Source organism: Sturnira hondurensis, unplaced genomic scaffold (assembly GCF_014824575.4).
Source record: "Sturnira hondurensis isolate 20B ecotype Veracruz unplaced genomic scaffold, ASM1482457v3 Scaffold0002638, whole genome shotgun sequence".
NCBI lineage: Eukaryota > Metazoa > Chordata > Mammalia > Chiroptera > Phyllostomidae > Sturnira > Sturnira hondurensis.
This window is the reverse complement of record NW_028075269.1, coordinates 2,342,009-2,358,926: the sequence shown is the minus strand read 5'-3', so window position 1 is coordinate 2,358,926 and position 16,918 is coordinate 2,342,009. Positions and strand designations below refer to the sequence as shown.

Genomic DNA, 16,918 nt, shown 5'->3' with positions numbered 1-16,918 from the left:
CACGTATATTGGCTATGCTGCAGAAACACGTGGTAGGAAGAAAGGGGATTAAAAACAGGTGCACAACTAAATGCGATACATTGTATGAAAGAGAAAACCAAGGTGATATGGAACACAGGAGAGGGGACTTAACTTTATTAAGAAGTCTGAAAATACTCCTGAGGCAAAACCTAAGATCTACGTGAGGGAAGAAGGGAAGAAAGGGACTGGATGTAGCGGTTGGGTGGGTGGGGGGGTGGGGGGGGCGGGGGCGGGGGCGGGGGCGGGGCGGGCCGGCGTGCGAAGGAAAGTAGATAACAAGAAGCGAACACCCCAGGCAGAGGCCTGAGCAGGACAAGCGCTTCTCTGGGAAAACCTGATGAAGTTGGGTGAGAGAGTTGCACAGATTGCAACTGTATGGGGAACAGGGCATCAATGACCATTTCAGCTGGGGTTTATTTCAAGGGCACGGGGAACCGTTCGGGTTTTCCAGCATGAAAAGAATTTGATTTTTAGGTATTATATTGGCTGCAATGCAAGAAGGACATTTTTGTGAGGAAGGAACAGGCCTTGCAGTCTGGAGACTTGCCTTCTGTTGCCATTCCAAGTGCAAAACAACGGACAGGGGTGTAGAGGAGGCAGCGAAATGCAGAAGATAGACAGACTGTGATGATCCATTAGACGGGAACGTGAGGGCGAAGGAAAAATCAAGGGTAACTCGACTACATAGGACCCCAACATATCAGGATGAAGTGTGTGACTGACAGCAATAATCGACTCATACTTCCCAAGATATATCATGATGACAGTATTGTGGCTTCAGAACTAACACGAAAACTTAAAGAGATTCCTACTGAGTTATCTGTTTATTCAACTTTCGGGCACCCTCCTGTCACTGAGTCCTGGCGCTGCAATGACAATAACACAAAGTCACCTTGCCCTCAGGGAGTTTACATTAAGGGTAGGCAGTCAGACCACACACACACACACACACACACACAGCATTATTGACTTCAGAGAAGGGTAACTGCTCTGAAGACAACAGGCAGTGTCAAGGAGGAAGAGGAGGAGATGTGTTTAGTTCAGGGTGAGGCTCTCTCTGAGGAGATGACACTTGAACAGAAACCTGAGTGACAGGAGGGAGCTGACCCTGAAAATCCCAAGCAAACCCAGCAGTAAGTGAAACAGGACAGGCCAGTTGTAGGAAAATCATGGAGACAGGAAGGGAAGGTCTACAAGACAGGCAGCACTGGAATGCCCACGGTGGAGACGCAACAGAGAAGGGGGCCCAGAGCATGCAGTTTTGGCCATTGTAATGGCTTTAACTTTTACTGAGTGGCAATAGGGAGCACGGAGACTCTGAAGCAGAAAAGTAGCTGGGTCTAACTTCCTTTTGTAAACAATGTCCCTTTGATTATTGTGTTGAAAAAGACTGTAGTTTTATAGTAGTGGAGGAGAGGTGAGTTAGGAGGTTTTCACACCAATCTGGACCACAGATGAGAATGTCATGTGCAAGAGTGGTGGTGGTAGTGGGTGGATTCTAGGTATATATAAATATATATTTTATTCTCACCCAAGGACACACCTACTGATTTTAGAGAGAGGGAGAAAGGAAAAGAGGGAGAGAGGGAGAGAAAGAAAGAGAGAGGGAGAAAGAAACACAGAGAGAGATACACAGACAGACAGACATGAGAGAGAAACATCGATCAGTGCCCACCCAGACTGGGCACTGAACCCATAACCCACATATGTGCCCTGACTGGGAATTGAACCTGTGACCTTTCAGTTTACGGGATAACACTCCAACCAACTGAGCCACACCAGTCAGGGCTAGATATATTTTGAAGGCACAGCAAGGATTTGGAGGTACAGTGCAAAAGAAAGGAGAAGTCAAGGATGATTTCAAGATCCTGATTCAGAAAATGTGAAAGGCAGATTTTGTAATCAACTGGAGTGAGGAAGACCATAGGAGGAGCAATTTGAGAGAAAGAGCATTCTAGCTTATTGGAGACCTTCAATCACCAATCTTTTCTATCATTTTAAATTAACATCACATATTTGTGATATTAACATCACAAATGACTTATATCAACATACAAGTCTGTTATGAGTGTTTGAGGCAGAGAGAACATTACAAACAAAAACTCAGAGATTTGAAAAGTTAAGGTGAATTTTACTGAACAGAAGTAGTTTGGAATGGGTGGGAATTTTAGATGCATGTGAAGGAAAAGTAGGAGATAAAGCTGGAGGGGCAGGCAGAGACCATTCACAGGACTGGTTTCTTACACATATCATTCTCCATGGGGTTTGGGCTTTACCTTATAAGCACTGCAAAAATACTGAAAGGTTTTCTTAGAAAAATATTTTTTAATCATTTTCCAGAATTTCCCCTCACGGACTCAATGTACTAAGTTTAAATTCCAGTCCCCCATAGATCACTTAAAGGTCCCCTTAAATTAGAGAATGCTCTAAAACCACAGTGGCCCACCAAGCCACCGGATGTTCGATCCATCATATTTTGGATCCAAGTGAGTATTTTCAGGCCACTACCTTTTCTAATCAGTGGGTCCTATTAGGAGAGAATGATGCGAATCGTAAGAGTTATAGTCCTTCTCCCTCAGTCTACTGACTTCAATTAGTCTTTTTCCACGTGGTTAATGGTGCAGTACCTATTCTTGGATACAAAGAATTCTTGGATACCAGTTACCAGGGAAAACTTTGTCATTTCTGGGAGCCAGCTGTTCATATTTTCATGGGAATGTGGATTTCCTTTCTGTTTAGCCATCATGCTTCTAATTAGAGTGATGTCTGCATTCCCCAAGGCATAAAATTAAAAATGAGTGTATGAACCAGACTCCTGATTTACATACTTCAGTAGAATGAGCTTCCCTGATGGGAAGTGAGAACTTCTTGTCATCTAAATAGTGAGAAATTATTTTCTCCTTTATTAACGAGGCAAGGTAATCTCTAATAGCTTTCATTTGTTTGATGGGAATGCCAACCTATAAAGACTGGCTCCTTTGCTTTGCCTCCTAGAAAGGCCTACTGACAAACCCATTAAAAATACACAACATTTGTCAATTATTCTTATTAGTTCCATTCTTCTTAATGGCATTTCTTGTCTCTAGCCTCAATATGATATACTTTAATTTAGGTGCCTTTTAAATGAGATTTAATTTGGAGTTATTATAGCTTGTGATCTATAAAATGAAAAGAGTAGACCAGGTAAAGTTCAAGGTCTCTATCTGCACTCATTCATTTATTCATTTATCGCATATTTATTGATAGCATCTTATTATCAAATGGAATAGGATATTAAAGGTGGATTGTCCTCATGTCAGACTTTTGGTAGATAATAATATCTTAGGACTCCCACACTCCAAAGCTGGCTGCTAGACTACCTTTACAACACTTTATAGTCAGTTGTGCTTACAGGACCCACTAACCATTAACCACCTTCCAGATCTGTAAACCAAACCCTAGAAATTCAGCAAGAGATGTTGATGAGGCCAAAAGTGGCGACTTCATTAAAGAAAGCTGTTGGGCATGCTGCCAACTCCAGGTCACCTTTTTTAGAAAAGAGAGGGAAGAACTTCCTCTGTAAACACAACCAAAGGTAATAAACATCAGGCACACCTAGAAACGTCCCCTGGACGGTGTGGGACACAATGAGTAGTATCTGACTCATCCCTTTGTAGTGTGAAGTCAGTGCTTAGGTCCTGGGCCGCCTCAGCCACACAGCAGAGCAAAAATAAAAAGACCGTATTAAGAGAGGCCTGTATTTGGGTGGATTGTAAGGGGTCCCACAAAAGAGCAGCTCCCTAATCATACGTAAGTCTTTCAGGACAAACAAGCGACAGCAGAGAAGTAGACCTGCGCAAGCTCAGAGCTACAGAAGGGTAAAAGCATTGTCCAGGGGGCGGATCAAAGACCCTCAAGGAAGCACCTCACAAAGGGAGAAGCAGCAACGGCAGGCCTGCCATCCAGAGGGCCCCAGGCTGGAAGGTCAGTCCCGTGGTACCTCATTCTCTTCCCATAAAAGCCTCTCATTCTGGGTAAGATTCCTGACACCTGCAAATTTTAAAATATGATATTGAAAGAGAAAACACCACGGCTCCTGCTTACCATAGACATTTCAGACTGTGGCAGGCTAATGAGTGGGGAGGCAAAAGTTTTTATGTACCATATTTTGCTGTGTATAATGTGCACTTTTTTGCTATGTTTCTGAGGGAAAAATAAGGGTGTACATTATACATGGGTAGTATGAATTCTGTACCTCTATAAATGTTTTCAATTCTTTTATGTATGTGTATGCATTAAAAGTGTAACTCTAGAAAGCAATAATGATAGCCATATGCAAAATACCCTGTAATATGATAATCAGTTTTGCTTCTAAATATTAATACATAAATAATTAAATTACAAAATTAAAACACAAGCTTTTTCTTCCTGAAAGTTTGGGCCAAAAATGGTAGCTTGAATATTGAATAATAACTGAAATAATACTATTTTTTGTCATGAAACGTCTCAAGCCACACAAGGATCTGATAAGTCAGAGTGAGATCGAAACCCTCCCAGTGCCCTTTTCTGTGCACAGTGTGTGTGTCTGTGGGTATAAGTTAGAATCATATCCCATGTGCCGGTTCTACTTAGTGACGTGCGGTGCTTGTAGGGTGCTCACCCGACACCAGGAAATATTTAAGAGTTTTCTAATGAGGCAGTATTGTTTTCATTCTAATTTTTATTTTTATTTATTGTTTATTTATGTAATCTTTGTTGTCTTTTTTCTCCAATACTATTCAGTCTCCTTATACCTCCCTTCCCGCAGCAGTCAGCACACTGTTGTCCATGTCCATGAGTCCTTTTTCCTTTTTGCTCAATCCCTCCACCCCTAACCTCCAACCCCCATTAGCTGTCACCCTGCTCTCTATGTGTTCATCTCTATGTTGCTTGTTAGTTCAGTTTGTTCATTAGATTCCACATGCGAGTGAAATCATATGGTATTTGACTTTCTTTCACAGGCTTATTTTACTTAATGTAATGTTCTCCAGGCCCATCCATACTGTCACAAATGGCAAAATTTTCTTCTTTTTTATGTCTGAGTAGTATTCCGTTGTGTAAATGTCCCGTAGTTGTTTCACCCACTCATCTACTGATGGACACTTGGCTGCTTCCATATCCTGGCGATTGTAAACAACGCTACAATGAATATAGGGGTGTTTATGTTCTTTTGGATTCGTGTTTTATGTATCTTTGGACATATTCTCAGAAGTGGGACTGCTGGGTCAAAAAGCAGATACATTTATAAATTTCTGAGTCATCTCTCTACTGCTTCCCACAGCGGCTGCACCAGTCCGCACGCCCACCACCCAGGCAAGAGGGCTCCCCTTTCTCCACATCCTGTCAGCGCTTGTTGTTTGTTCACTCATTGACAATCGCCATTCTGACAGGTATGCGATGGCATGTCGGTGTGGTTTTAATCTGCATCTCTCTGATAATTAGTGATGTTGAGCATCTTTTCATAGATTTACTGGCCATCCATATGTCCTCTTTGGAGAAATGTCTATTCAAGTCCTTTCTCCATTTTGTTATTGGGTTGTTTGGATTTTGGTGTTGAGTTCTGTTAAGTTCTTTGTAAATTTTGGATATAAACCCCTTATCAGATGTATCAGAAAGTATGTCCTCCCATTCTGTTGGTTGTCTTTTTATCTTGTTGCTGTTTTCCTTTGCTGTGCAAAAGCTTTTTAGTTGGATGTAGTCCCATTTGTTTATGTTCTTCTTTTGCTCCTCTTCCTGGGGAGATATGTCTGCTAAAATACTGCTCTGGGCAATGTCCAAGATTTTGCTGCCTATGTTTCCTTCTACAATGTTTATGGTTTCAGGTCTAACATTTAAGTCTTTGATCTATTTTGAATTGATCCTTGTGTGGTGTAAGAAGGTGGTCTAGTTTCCTGTTTCAGCATGAATCTGTCCAATTTTCCCAACACAATTTGTTGTAAACTATCTTTAGCCCATTGCATGTCCTTTCTTCCTCTTTCGAATATTAATGGACTGTAATAGTGTTGGTTTATTTCTGGGCTCTCTATTCTGTTCCTTTGATCCATGTGTCTGTTTTTATGCCAGTACCATGCTGTTTTGTTTACTATAGCCTGGAGAACATTATGCTAAGTGAACTAAGCCAGTCAGAGAAAGACAAATACCACATGATCTCACTCCTATATGAAATCTAATGAACACACTGAACTAACAAGCAAAATAGAGACAGACTCATAGATAGAGAGCAAGCTGACAGCCCTTGAGGGTGGGAAGGGAAGGGGAGGGGGTGGGGTTGAGCGAAAAGCAAAAAGGACTCATGGACATGATGGACAACAGTGTGGGATTGTGGTGGGAAGGGGAGTATAAGGGGACTAGCTGGTAATGAAAAAAACAATACAAATGTATTTAAAAATAGTAAAAAAAAAAAAAACAGAATGTTTGTGCTAAGTGAATTTGAGGAATCGACAAAGGAATAAAAAAATCCCTGCGGAAGGACAAGCGGGGCGGCCTTGGCAGTGAGGCCTCAGATCTGCCTGTGGACAAAGCTGCCTCTGCTCTCAGTGAGACAGAGAGAACTCGGTATTAATTTTCAATTTCTACTCCAAGAAACAGGAAATAAACAATAGCCTAAACAATCCTTCCCAAGGGCTGTACCTGAGTTATACATGCCACCATTACAGGTGCTGAATTAACTCACACTTCCCCTAGAGTAAAAGTCTGGTGCATAAACAAATATGTATTATTAGCGTGACAGGGAATTATATAAATGTTTACGGGAACAGAGAGAATGTCAATTAGTAAAGACATCATGAATAAAAACAGCTGACATCTGAATGGTGTAGTGAGAGGCCATAAGAGCTGGTAGAAGGAATACAGAGGCTTCAGTAGTAGAAAACGGATGTAAGGCATGGCTCCACTGCTTACCTGAGGAGTGTCTCTGGGAAAGTAGCCTATTTTTGAGTCTCAATTTTATCACCCAGTAAATTGAGAATAGATTCAACAATAGGAATCATGTCTAAACACCTAGTGTTTGCTAGACACTCTACCAAGTGATTTAAGAAAAAAAAAGTTGTTTAAATTTATTGGCAGGGCACAGAGACAGATAGGGAGGGCGTATCATCAGTTTGGTGTTCCACTCATTTATACATTCAATGGTTGATTTTTGTATATGCCCTGATGGAGGATCAAACCTACAACCGTAGGGTATCAGGACGATGCTCTAACCAACTGGGATATTTGGCCTGGGCTCTACCAAGTGATTTAAAGAGATTATTATTTAATTTCACTACAATATTATGATGTAGGTAATACTGATATCCCCTTTTTAGTGGCAAACTGAAGCCTAGAACCATTACATATACCCGATCCACTATCATAAATTCTAGTAAGTAGTAGAACCCCAACTTAATCTGGGCTAGCGTGGCTTCAGAGATTGTGCTCTTAAGGCCTAATTTTTTTCCTCTCTTCCTGCCTCAGGCACAATAAAGATGATGAGAGGAAGATATAAAACAATGCAGATAATCAAGTAGAAAATTATGGCTCATTACTCACAGGAGAGCGTAATTTATCTGGCTTTCCATGTAATCCGTTAGGTTTAATTTGCCCTGTGCACAGATCATGTAATTCAGATGCATGTGGTGCTGGAAGTGCCTGAAATCTGGATTCAGTCATACATGGGTTAGAACCCCAATCCCACTACTGATTGGCTGTACCGCACTTACACGTGTCCTCATATGTTTGATGGTCGCCAGATGAAGGGGGGTTGGGGGTAGGTGAAAAAGATAAAGTGATTAAAAAGTGCAAATTGCCAGTTATAAAAATAGCCATAGAGATGTAAAGAACAGCGTAGAGAATTTAGATAATAATATTGTAAAAGCCGAATGGTGTCAGATGTGTACTAGACTACTGAGGTGATCACTTTGTAAGTCATATAAATGCCTAATCACTATGCTGCACATCTGAAATGAATATAACATTGTATGTCAACTGTAATTGAGACATTTGAAAATAATTTTTAAAAAGCAACAGGGTTTTTAAACAGTTCCAAGCAGCTCTGACAGTTAAGTGGCAACTCCAATTCAGAGCCACAGGAAAGCGTATTGGCTTTTTAGGTCAATTTCGCCATCACAGCTTAACGCAGAAGGTTGAGTGGGTAGAACTGAGAGAGGAAGGGGGTCCCAAGCAAGGTGCTCTAGGTTTGGCAGCTAAACTCAAGGGCAAGCTCCTCTCACGCTCTAGTGCAATGCTCCTCCGCTGCCGTTCTGTGCTTCTGCAAAGACCCAGTGCAGGGGGCAGCCCCTCAAACAAATCCACACTCCAATAACTTGAATAAAAATGTAAAAGACCATCTGTGTGCATTCCTTTCTTGGTGGCTTCAAATGGATGAACAACTCAGACCTCAAGTCCTCATATTTTCCTTTGTAAATGATGCCACAAAAGCCCTGCTTAATCTAACTGCATCACGACACAGTGTTAAAAATGGAAGCTGCCACTTCCGTGTGCCAGACAAGCGGAAGTGCATGTTGAGAAGAGGTGAATAAATCATCAGACTGCTAAGACGCTGAAGACGCACATTCGCACTCCTTCCCTTTCCAGATGCCCTCTCCTGTGGTCCTGCGATAGCTGGGGAGGAAACAGGAGAAATACTGGCTTTTCCAGTAATAGAATGGAGTTACAATCTACCTCCATAAATGCTCTTAAAAATTTTCCTGGAGACTGGGATGGGCAGAGCAATTGAAATTAGATGAACACCAGTAGGAATCCCTCAAAATGAGGGCAAGATTTAAAATGTGGAAGAATATAGAAGTCTTTGTTTCTGACCATTCTTTGTACCTAGTGGATGGACAATAGGCTGAGGACAAACTATTACCCTCTGTCTACATATCTACAAGTCCATGGAGGCACAGAGAAAAAAAACAGAAAAAACTATTTAGCAAAATGTCATTTCTTTTTAAGAAAGGTTATAAGATCCTCAGGAACTTGGAAAAAGTCCTTTTTGTGACTTTTATGTTCTCTTAATTTTAAGCTTAAAAAATCGCTTTTCATTACAAACAATTTATTGTTGAAAGTTTAGAAAATTCACATAATCAAAATAGACAAAATAACCACTGGAGATTACACTGTAACTGGATAATGCTGCTAAACATTGTTGTTACTATTGATTTCTAGAATATTGTTGATCAGATATTTAATATACTTTAGAAAGGCTTGGAGACTCTGGGAGGTGCAGGGGTTATGTGAGTCTACTGAATGACATTTACAGTAAACGAATCCATTTCAGAAGCAAATGCAGGGCAAGTCAAGGTCTGTTATTTTTACGATATCAGCTTGTACTTTACTAATTTTTTACACTACACTATGGTCCAGCCAACAGCTCAACCAGTTTTGTCCAGCTCTCCCTGTCTCATTCACAAGGCACCAGTTATGGGTCCCTCATGTCTACACCATAGCAGGTACGCAATTTAAAATTCATGTACTATACAAGTAGAAAATGCAGTAAAATTTGCTGCACTAACCCTGCACTATACCCTCACTAACAGCCATCTTGATTGATTTGCAGTTGATACTCCTACTAAAAGTGACTAATTGAGAAGGCTGATCATGAAGAAAATCACTTTATTTGTTTATTTATTTATATTGTTGTCCAAGTACAGTTGTCTCCATTTTCACCCCACATGCTCCCCACACCACCCATCCCTGCTTCCCACCCTCAAACTTACACACCTTTTGGCTTTGTCCATGTATCCTTTATATATGTTCCTTGAAGTATTTTACCCTCTTTTCCCCCATTATCTCTCCCCACCCTCCCCTCTGGTTACTGTCAATTTGTTCTTTATTTCAATGTTTCAGATTATATTTTGCTTGTTTGCTTGTTTTGTTGATTAGATTCCAATTATAGGTGACATCACACGGTATTTGTCTCTTTGCCAGGACAAGGGTTTGATCTAAAATATATAAAGAACTCACATGACTCCATTCCAGGAAGACAAACAATCCAATTAAAAAATAGCCAAAGGACCTGAACAGACTTCTCCAAGGAGGACATACAGAGGGCCCAGAGACAGATGAAAGGATGCTCAGCATCACGAGCCATCAGGGAGATGCAAATGAAGAGAGAATCACTTTAGAACAAATAAGATTATCAACTTACTACATACATTGAAAACTTTCCTCTAAAAAAAAGAATAAAGGATTTTGTCTTCCTTCAGGAGATTACCAGGGTTAGAGTTACATCATCCTTGGGCAGGTTTGGAACATCCACAAGTTCACTCCATGAACAGGAGGGAGTGGACATAGAACAGGCCCAGCTTCTCCATCAGTCTGGTCCCTGGGACCACAAGAAGATGTGCCCCATACAGCATGTGAAGGATAGCAGCCAATTCCTAGCTCATAAATGGTCAAGAATTTTCTAAATACAATAATAACCCTGAGCACTTCTAAAAATGCCAGAGATGTGTTAATTTTTTTGTCTACCAAAACTGGTTTGTCATGGTATATAACTGACATACATTTACCTAACATATATATGTCTACACACACACACACACACATACACAGACATTTTAAGACTTTAAAATGCTACATCTAGGCCTGGCATTGTCAATACAGTGATTTTGCCTCTGAAAAGGTATTTGGCAATGTCAGGAGACAGTTTCAGTTGTCATGCCTGGGGGCGGAGCACTACTGGTACTTAGTGGGTAGAGTCCAGTGACGCTGCTAAGAATCCCACAATGTAATGAACAGCTCTCCGCAACAAAGAACTTTCTCTTCTGAAATGTCAAAAGTATCAAGGTTAAGAAACTCCGAATTAGACATAGTTTAATATTTTATATTTATTTCTAATGACTTTATTTTTTAATATTTCATTTATTTATTTTTAGAGAGAGGGGAAGGAGAAACAGATGGAGAAAAACATCAATGTTTGGTTGCCTCTTGCACTCCCTCTACTGAGGACCTCGTCTGCAACCCAGACATGTGCCCTGACTGGGAATCAAACCAGTGACCCTTTGGTTCACGGGTCCGCATTCAATCTACTAAGCTATACCAGCCAGGATAATGCTTTATATTTCATCTTTACTTATTATCACTTGCAAATTTGCTTACTGCCAAGTAGAAAACTGTGTGACTCACTTCTCAGAGGATGATGTTCTGCTGTTTTATGGTAGGCAACGTATTTCTGAATGTAGTGTAGCTCCTTGATTTTATGTTTGAAAAGTCTCTAGGAAGACTTGGTGTTACCCTTGGCTACATTATGTCAGTACGGCATGATAACCCTTCAGTTCTCTCAATTTAAGAAGAGCACATTTAGCAACAGCCCTTTCCTATCCTAAGAGTAGAAAAACTACCTTTCTTACTGATTCCTTATTCATCCCTCTCTTTATACATCTTGATGTTAAATGTGAAACCATATACCAGAGCCAGGGGCACAGAGAAAGAACAAAGGGTATGAAGAACCAACACGATACAGTGTTCAGAAACCAAGAGTTACAAACTGTTTGCCTATCTCCAATGGGGTCAAAAGAAGTTTATGTTTACTAAAACTTATCAATATAAAATAAATGCAGTGTTGTTCCAATCTTTGTGCGACATACCAAACACAAGTGGAACTTTTAACTCCCAATAGGCTGCTTCTTTAACAAGTGATTTCAATAATTTCACTAATGATACTGGAAATCTGAAAGGCTAAGCATCACAGTAACTGGGGGGACCAAGGGAAACACTGTGAAGACTACATACAAGCAGATTCCACATAGCTCAAAGGGAACCAGTTAGTTAGTCCTGAAACTAAAACAAAGCAAATCAGAGATTTAGTGTGATCATGCCATAGACAACCGCAAGACATTTGTGTTTTTCCTTTGCACCTTCATCCTCAAGGCATCGAGCGTCACTATTCGATGGCAAATAAAATAACTTCATGTTTATTGCTAACTATCAACATGATAAAGTAATTCAGACAAGATGTGGACAAGCTTTTCAGTATTTCTCCTACAATTATTCTCGATCCCTTCACACAATGAACTGGAAAATGTGGACTTTACCCCAGCCACAAAAATTGCATAGGATTAGAATAGTAGCCAACATTCAATGGAATGGTTTTGCTATTGGTGGGAGATAGCATCATATACAAGGAAACCTTATTTTATTGTATTTCGTTTTTACTATATAATAAATGTGCAAGAATTCAAGAACATGCTACACTCGATCTTAACTTTAACTTTTATACAGGAACCCATGTCCCATACCCATGAATCCCTCTACCTATCCCTATTTTACTTTTACCTCTGCTCTTGACCTTCTCCTTTATCTCTACGTTTCTTATTCCAGATCATGGACCAGGATGTAAGTACTAATTCAACCAAGCACTTACTGAGAAAAGGAGATAAGTCAAATCAAAAAGTTACAAAAAACCATAATTAATTTTTCCATGGCCCAGTTCTAAAGTCAATGTTCGACTATAATTCTGTATACTGTCAACAGAATAAGGACATTAGAGCAGATGGTCTGGTTAAATATCATAATAATATCATAATAACCGGTGTATAACAAGCCATCTGAGGTGCTTGGTGGATCCATGGACCTTACCCCAAATATTCTGATTTCCCAGGTCTGGAGTGATCACCCAGTAATCTGGATTTCAACAGAAGGTCATGTATAACCTTGAGAAACTTGCAAGGCTTTCTAATGCAGACTTTGTGGATGTAACTTGAAGTTCGAATGTTGACCGTAGCACTGCAGAGGTTACTGAACTTAGCTAAGCTTTATTTTGCCATATATAAAGTATAAGTAGTAGTATTTATCTTTTCAATGTATTTCCTTTTTTGTTTTTTTAAAATATTTTTATTCATTACTTTTAGAGAGAGGGGGTGGGGGAGAAAGAGAGGGAGAAAAACAGCAGTGTGTGACAGGTACATTACCAGTTGCCTCTCGCACTCCCCCAACTGGGGACCTGGCCCGCAGTCCAGGCCTGGGCCCTGACCTGGTATCGAACTGAGGACCCTTTGGCTCACAGATTAGCATCCAATCCACTGAGCCATACGTGCCAGGGTTTTAACTTATTCTTAATATTAAAATATGCATTTAAAAGACCTGGCACATAATTAGTATATAATAAATGGTTTAACATTACTGGTAGTATCAGTTATCATCAACATTATTATCATCACCATTTTGTCCCCATTACTCCCTGTATATTCATTTTAGGTAAACATAGCAGTGCTAGGGGAAATAATAAGAAACCTTTAGATGTAATTTTTTTTTTACTTTAGAAAATCTAATTAAAATAAAATGCACTGCAATACTAAGTTACCATTAGCTTCTTCGCTTTTGGCAAGAATCTCCAGCTCCATGTGGTAATTCTCATACTTCTCAGAGACAGTACTTGGCTCTTTCATATGTCGTTTTTGAGGACAAACCAATGCATTTTATTTAATAAATGTAATTTGATTCATCGATGATATCACAAAATATGGAAACAGTGCATATATTGTTTGTTGATTTCCTTGTTGAATAATTTACATACTAAATGTTGACATGTTTTTGAAAGGATTGGGTGCCTTATAAATAAATATCCAGGCAGTGCAATGTATATGTAGAACAAATTGGGGTACAATAAATAGGATCATTTAAGAACATGTATTATCTAAATTCAAAACCTTTAAATACAAAGGAAACCAGAGTTTTGCTTAGATATGTGCACTAAAGACTTCCTCTCCCTCACTAAATAATAGGAATAATGACTACATCATCATATATCCATAATTTTATGTTGTACTATGAGCAGTATCAAGTGTGATATCCCAGACTCAGAAAAGCACAATACGAAATAATATTCAATTTCACACAGCAAACACCCCTTGATTACTGTGATATATGTATACTTTGGCACACTGGCACTGAAGGCCGATCTAATTTGCACACCGGTAAAGGATTCCTCCAATTCATAAGATCGCCGATTTCCCCAACAAGCACCAAGTATAAACACCACATTTAGTGCAAACAGAAAGATGCACATAATGGAATCTTACAAATACTAATTGACTTATATTATCTGGACCAGGAATGATAATGTTCTTAATAAACCGATATTAGAACAAACCCAAGCACACCAATAAACCTGCTGCTGGAGTTATTTAATGCACTTTTAAGCAAGGAGCATGCGGTTCTAATTTAGGTTCTGTTGACACTGCAGATTGTTATAACTCTAATAGTCGTGTATGCTGCTACCCCCAATAGCTGATAATTGGGGCAGGTCAGTTCGCCAGGCTTTATCTCCAATCAGCTTTAAAATGGCACATTGCAAACTATAGGGGAGGAAGACACAAACTTGCTATATTGGAAATGTTGACAAGAGGCCAAATGAAGCTGTTTTCAGAGGGAGAATGCCAATTATGCATTAATCCAAAAATATCCACTCCGGGGAGCTACATCCCCCAGCAAAACATAATGAAACAAGTCAACCCACAGTACTAGATACCCTCCTATAGCGGTGATTTTCAACCTTTTTCATCTCATGGCACATATAAGCTAATTACTAAAATTCTGCCACACAACGAAATCTATTTTTTGATGTGACACTCCCCCCCAAAAGGTATAATTTAGATTCACTCACATCAGAGGGCTCTTATTGTGTTGGCAGTTGTCCTTTTTTTAAACATGACAATCTAAAGGAAAAGAGGTCAGTGCCCCTGACTAAATTAGTCAGGTATGAGGCATGTTTTAAAAATTCCTGTGGCCCACCACTCAAAATCTCTGTCCTAAAGAAAGAGCTTCTGTTCCCTCTGAAACTCCTTCTCCCCATCCCGACCCCCTCAAAAGGGCTAAGGTTACCTTTCTCGCAGTGGCTTCCTGTGAACCCCGAAGGACAGACACATTCGTTAGGTGCCACGCACGTTCCACCGTATCTGCAGCCCTCTTCGCAGAATGCTGTTGCGAGAGAATGGGAGATCGCTATTAGACAAAATGGGAATAAGAAACTCACGTCAAACAGCACGTGCATTGTAACAATTCTTTCTTTGTTGCACAGGGAACACATAGTTGCGTTGACATATTTAAAAGTTTGGTACACAGAAAGAAAGAAATAATACGTCACTGGTTTACATGAGATCAGTAGAAATAGTGGAGGGAAAATATTTAGCTCTGAGATGAAATATGCTGAATGGTAACTCGTATGAGCAACTATTACTGTTACTCTGGTTACTGTTACTGACATATTTGAAATCAAACAGGATAAATTGAGTAACCACAAAGGATGGGATTGGGATAAGGGCAAAGGCATTTTAAACACTATTTTTTAACCACTTTTTTTCTGTAAACATCTTTATTACAATAAAAACATTTTACGTTATTTTTTAAAGAGTTGAATAGATACAATGTTTGATAACAATACATTCAACTAACCACTAAGTTTTGAATATCTAGGATATTTCCAATATTTTTGTAATAAAATCAATGCCCTGTCAGTATAGCTAGAATGTTTAAACCCCAAGTTATTCCTTTACGGAGAATGCCTCAATGTGAAAACAGAGTTTTAGAGAGTGTCGCGTGTGCTAAGCCTTTTGATCAGCATTGCAGAACCCTCCCAACCTCACCCGGTGTGGCCCTGCTAGCAGCCTTCCCGGACTGGGTTGGTACCCCTCCCACACCCCACACAAGCTCCGCACACCTCTTCTTTGCAGTATTAAGTATAATTGTGTATGTTTTTATAAGTGCTTATCATTTCCTGTCTCACCTGTTGGATTAACAAGGCTCGTAAGGACGAGTACCCTGTTTCTCTGTGCTCTGCATTGTACCATAGCCTTACTATCTGAGTGCATGGTAGATGCTGAAAAAATACTTGCTGAATTAACTTATATTCTGCAGGTTGCTCTGACAGGAAAACTCTTCCTCTAACAATGCTGCAACACTTTCACTCAGAATAACTTACTATGCAACCTTGCGGGATAACCAATAATTCCATGTACTAATGTGGCAACATTGCTCACTAATGAAGATGATTACAACTTGTTAATCCACAGTTTCTTTTATTCACAAGAAAACGAAGTGAGAAAATTGTTGTATTTATAATTGCAGTTAGAAAATGTCAGCGTGGAAAAATGGTATGGTTATATTTTACCATTATCACATAAATAATATGGGTTTAACTTCAAAAGTCACTGAACATCTTTAGGTAGTTAAATGCTAGTTCAAGTGCACAGAAACTCTCACCATATTATAATTTTCCACATCACTGGATATCCACCATATGATTTAACATTTTGTAGCTTAGTAATTAATTGTGAGTTCCTTTTGCTCCTGCCAATGGTCTTTAAATACCATTTTCTCTTTCCAGCATTTAACTACTTCGAACACACGTATATACATATATGTACATACATTTATGTTTAACACACACACACACATATACATACATAAACACACACACATGTGCTCAAGGTATGTTTAACACAAAAACCTAAATATATATGTGAAAACTCTTGTCCCCAACATCATGCCTTTTTGGCTCTGGTGATTGACATTTCAAAGTTAATAAGAAAACAGAAAACAGTAAAGTGTTTCTTCACACAAAAAAATAACAGACAGAAAGCTGTTAGGGAAAGTTTCAAGCAGCGACCAAAGAAGACAGGGTCTGGAAGCAGGAAGTCCAGCTGGGGCGTCCTAGCAGCCCGGCCAAAACACATTTGATCCAGACCTCTGTGGGCGCACACACGCACAACACACCCAGAGATCTGCAGACCTGGCAGGAGACTCAGGGCTGCTTCCTAGCACATGTGTGTTCTTGATTTACTCAGCCCTTAAACAGAAATGGTAATACCAGGTTTTCAAAGAAAGCATGAGGTGCTTGTGATATCCTAAGAATGGAACAGTGCTCATAATGTTCGTGATGCTCTAAGAATGTACTTGATAA

At 39.7% G+C, this 16,918-nt stretch overlaps 1 protein-coding gene across 3 annotated transcripts in view; it reads right to left on the bottom strand.

Moving 5' to 3' along the window:
• The window catches only part of NELL1 (neural EGFL like 1), a 729,607-nt gene that overhangs the window by 159,327 nt on the left and 553,362 nt on the right, over positions 1–16,918 (bottom strand). For all 3 annotated transcript variants that reach the window (XM_037040389.1, XM_037040387.1, XM_037040388.1), the window contains one exon: positions 14,842–14,937. In XM_037040389.1, coding sequence (XP_036896284.1) covers positions 14,842–14,937 — 96 coding nt within the window. The remainder of the gene's footprint in view (positions 1–14,841; positions 14,938–16,918) is intronic.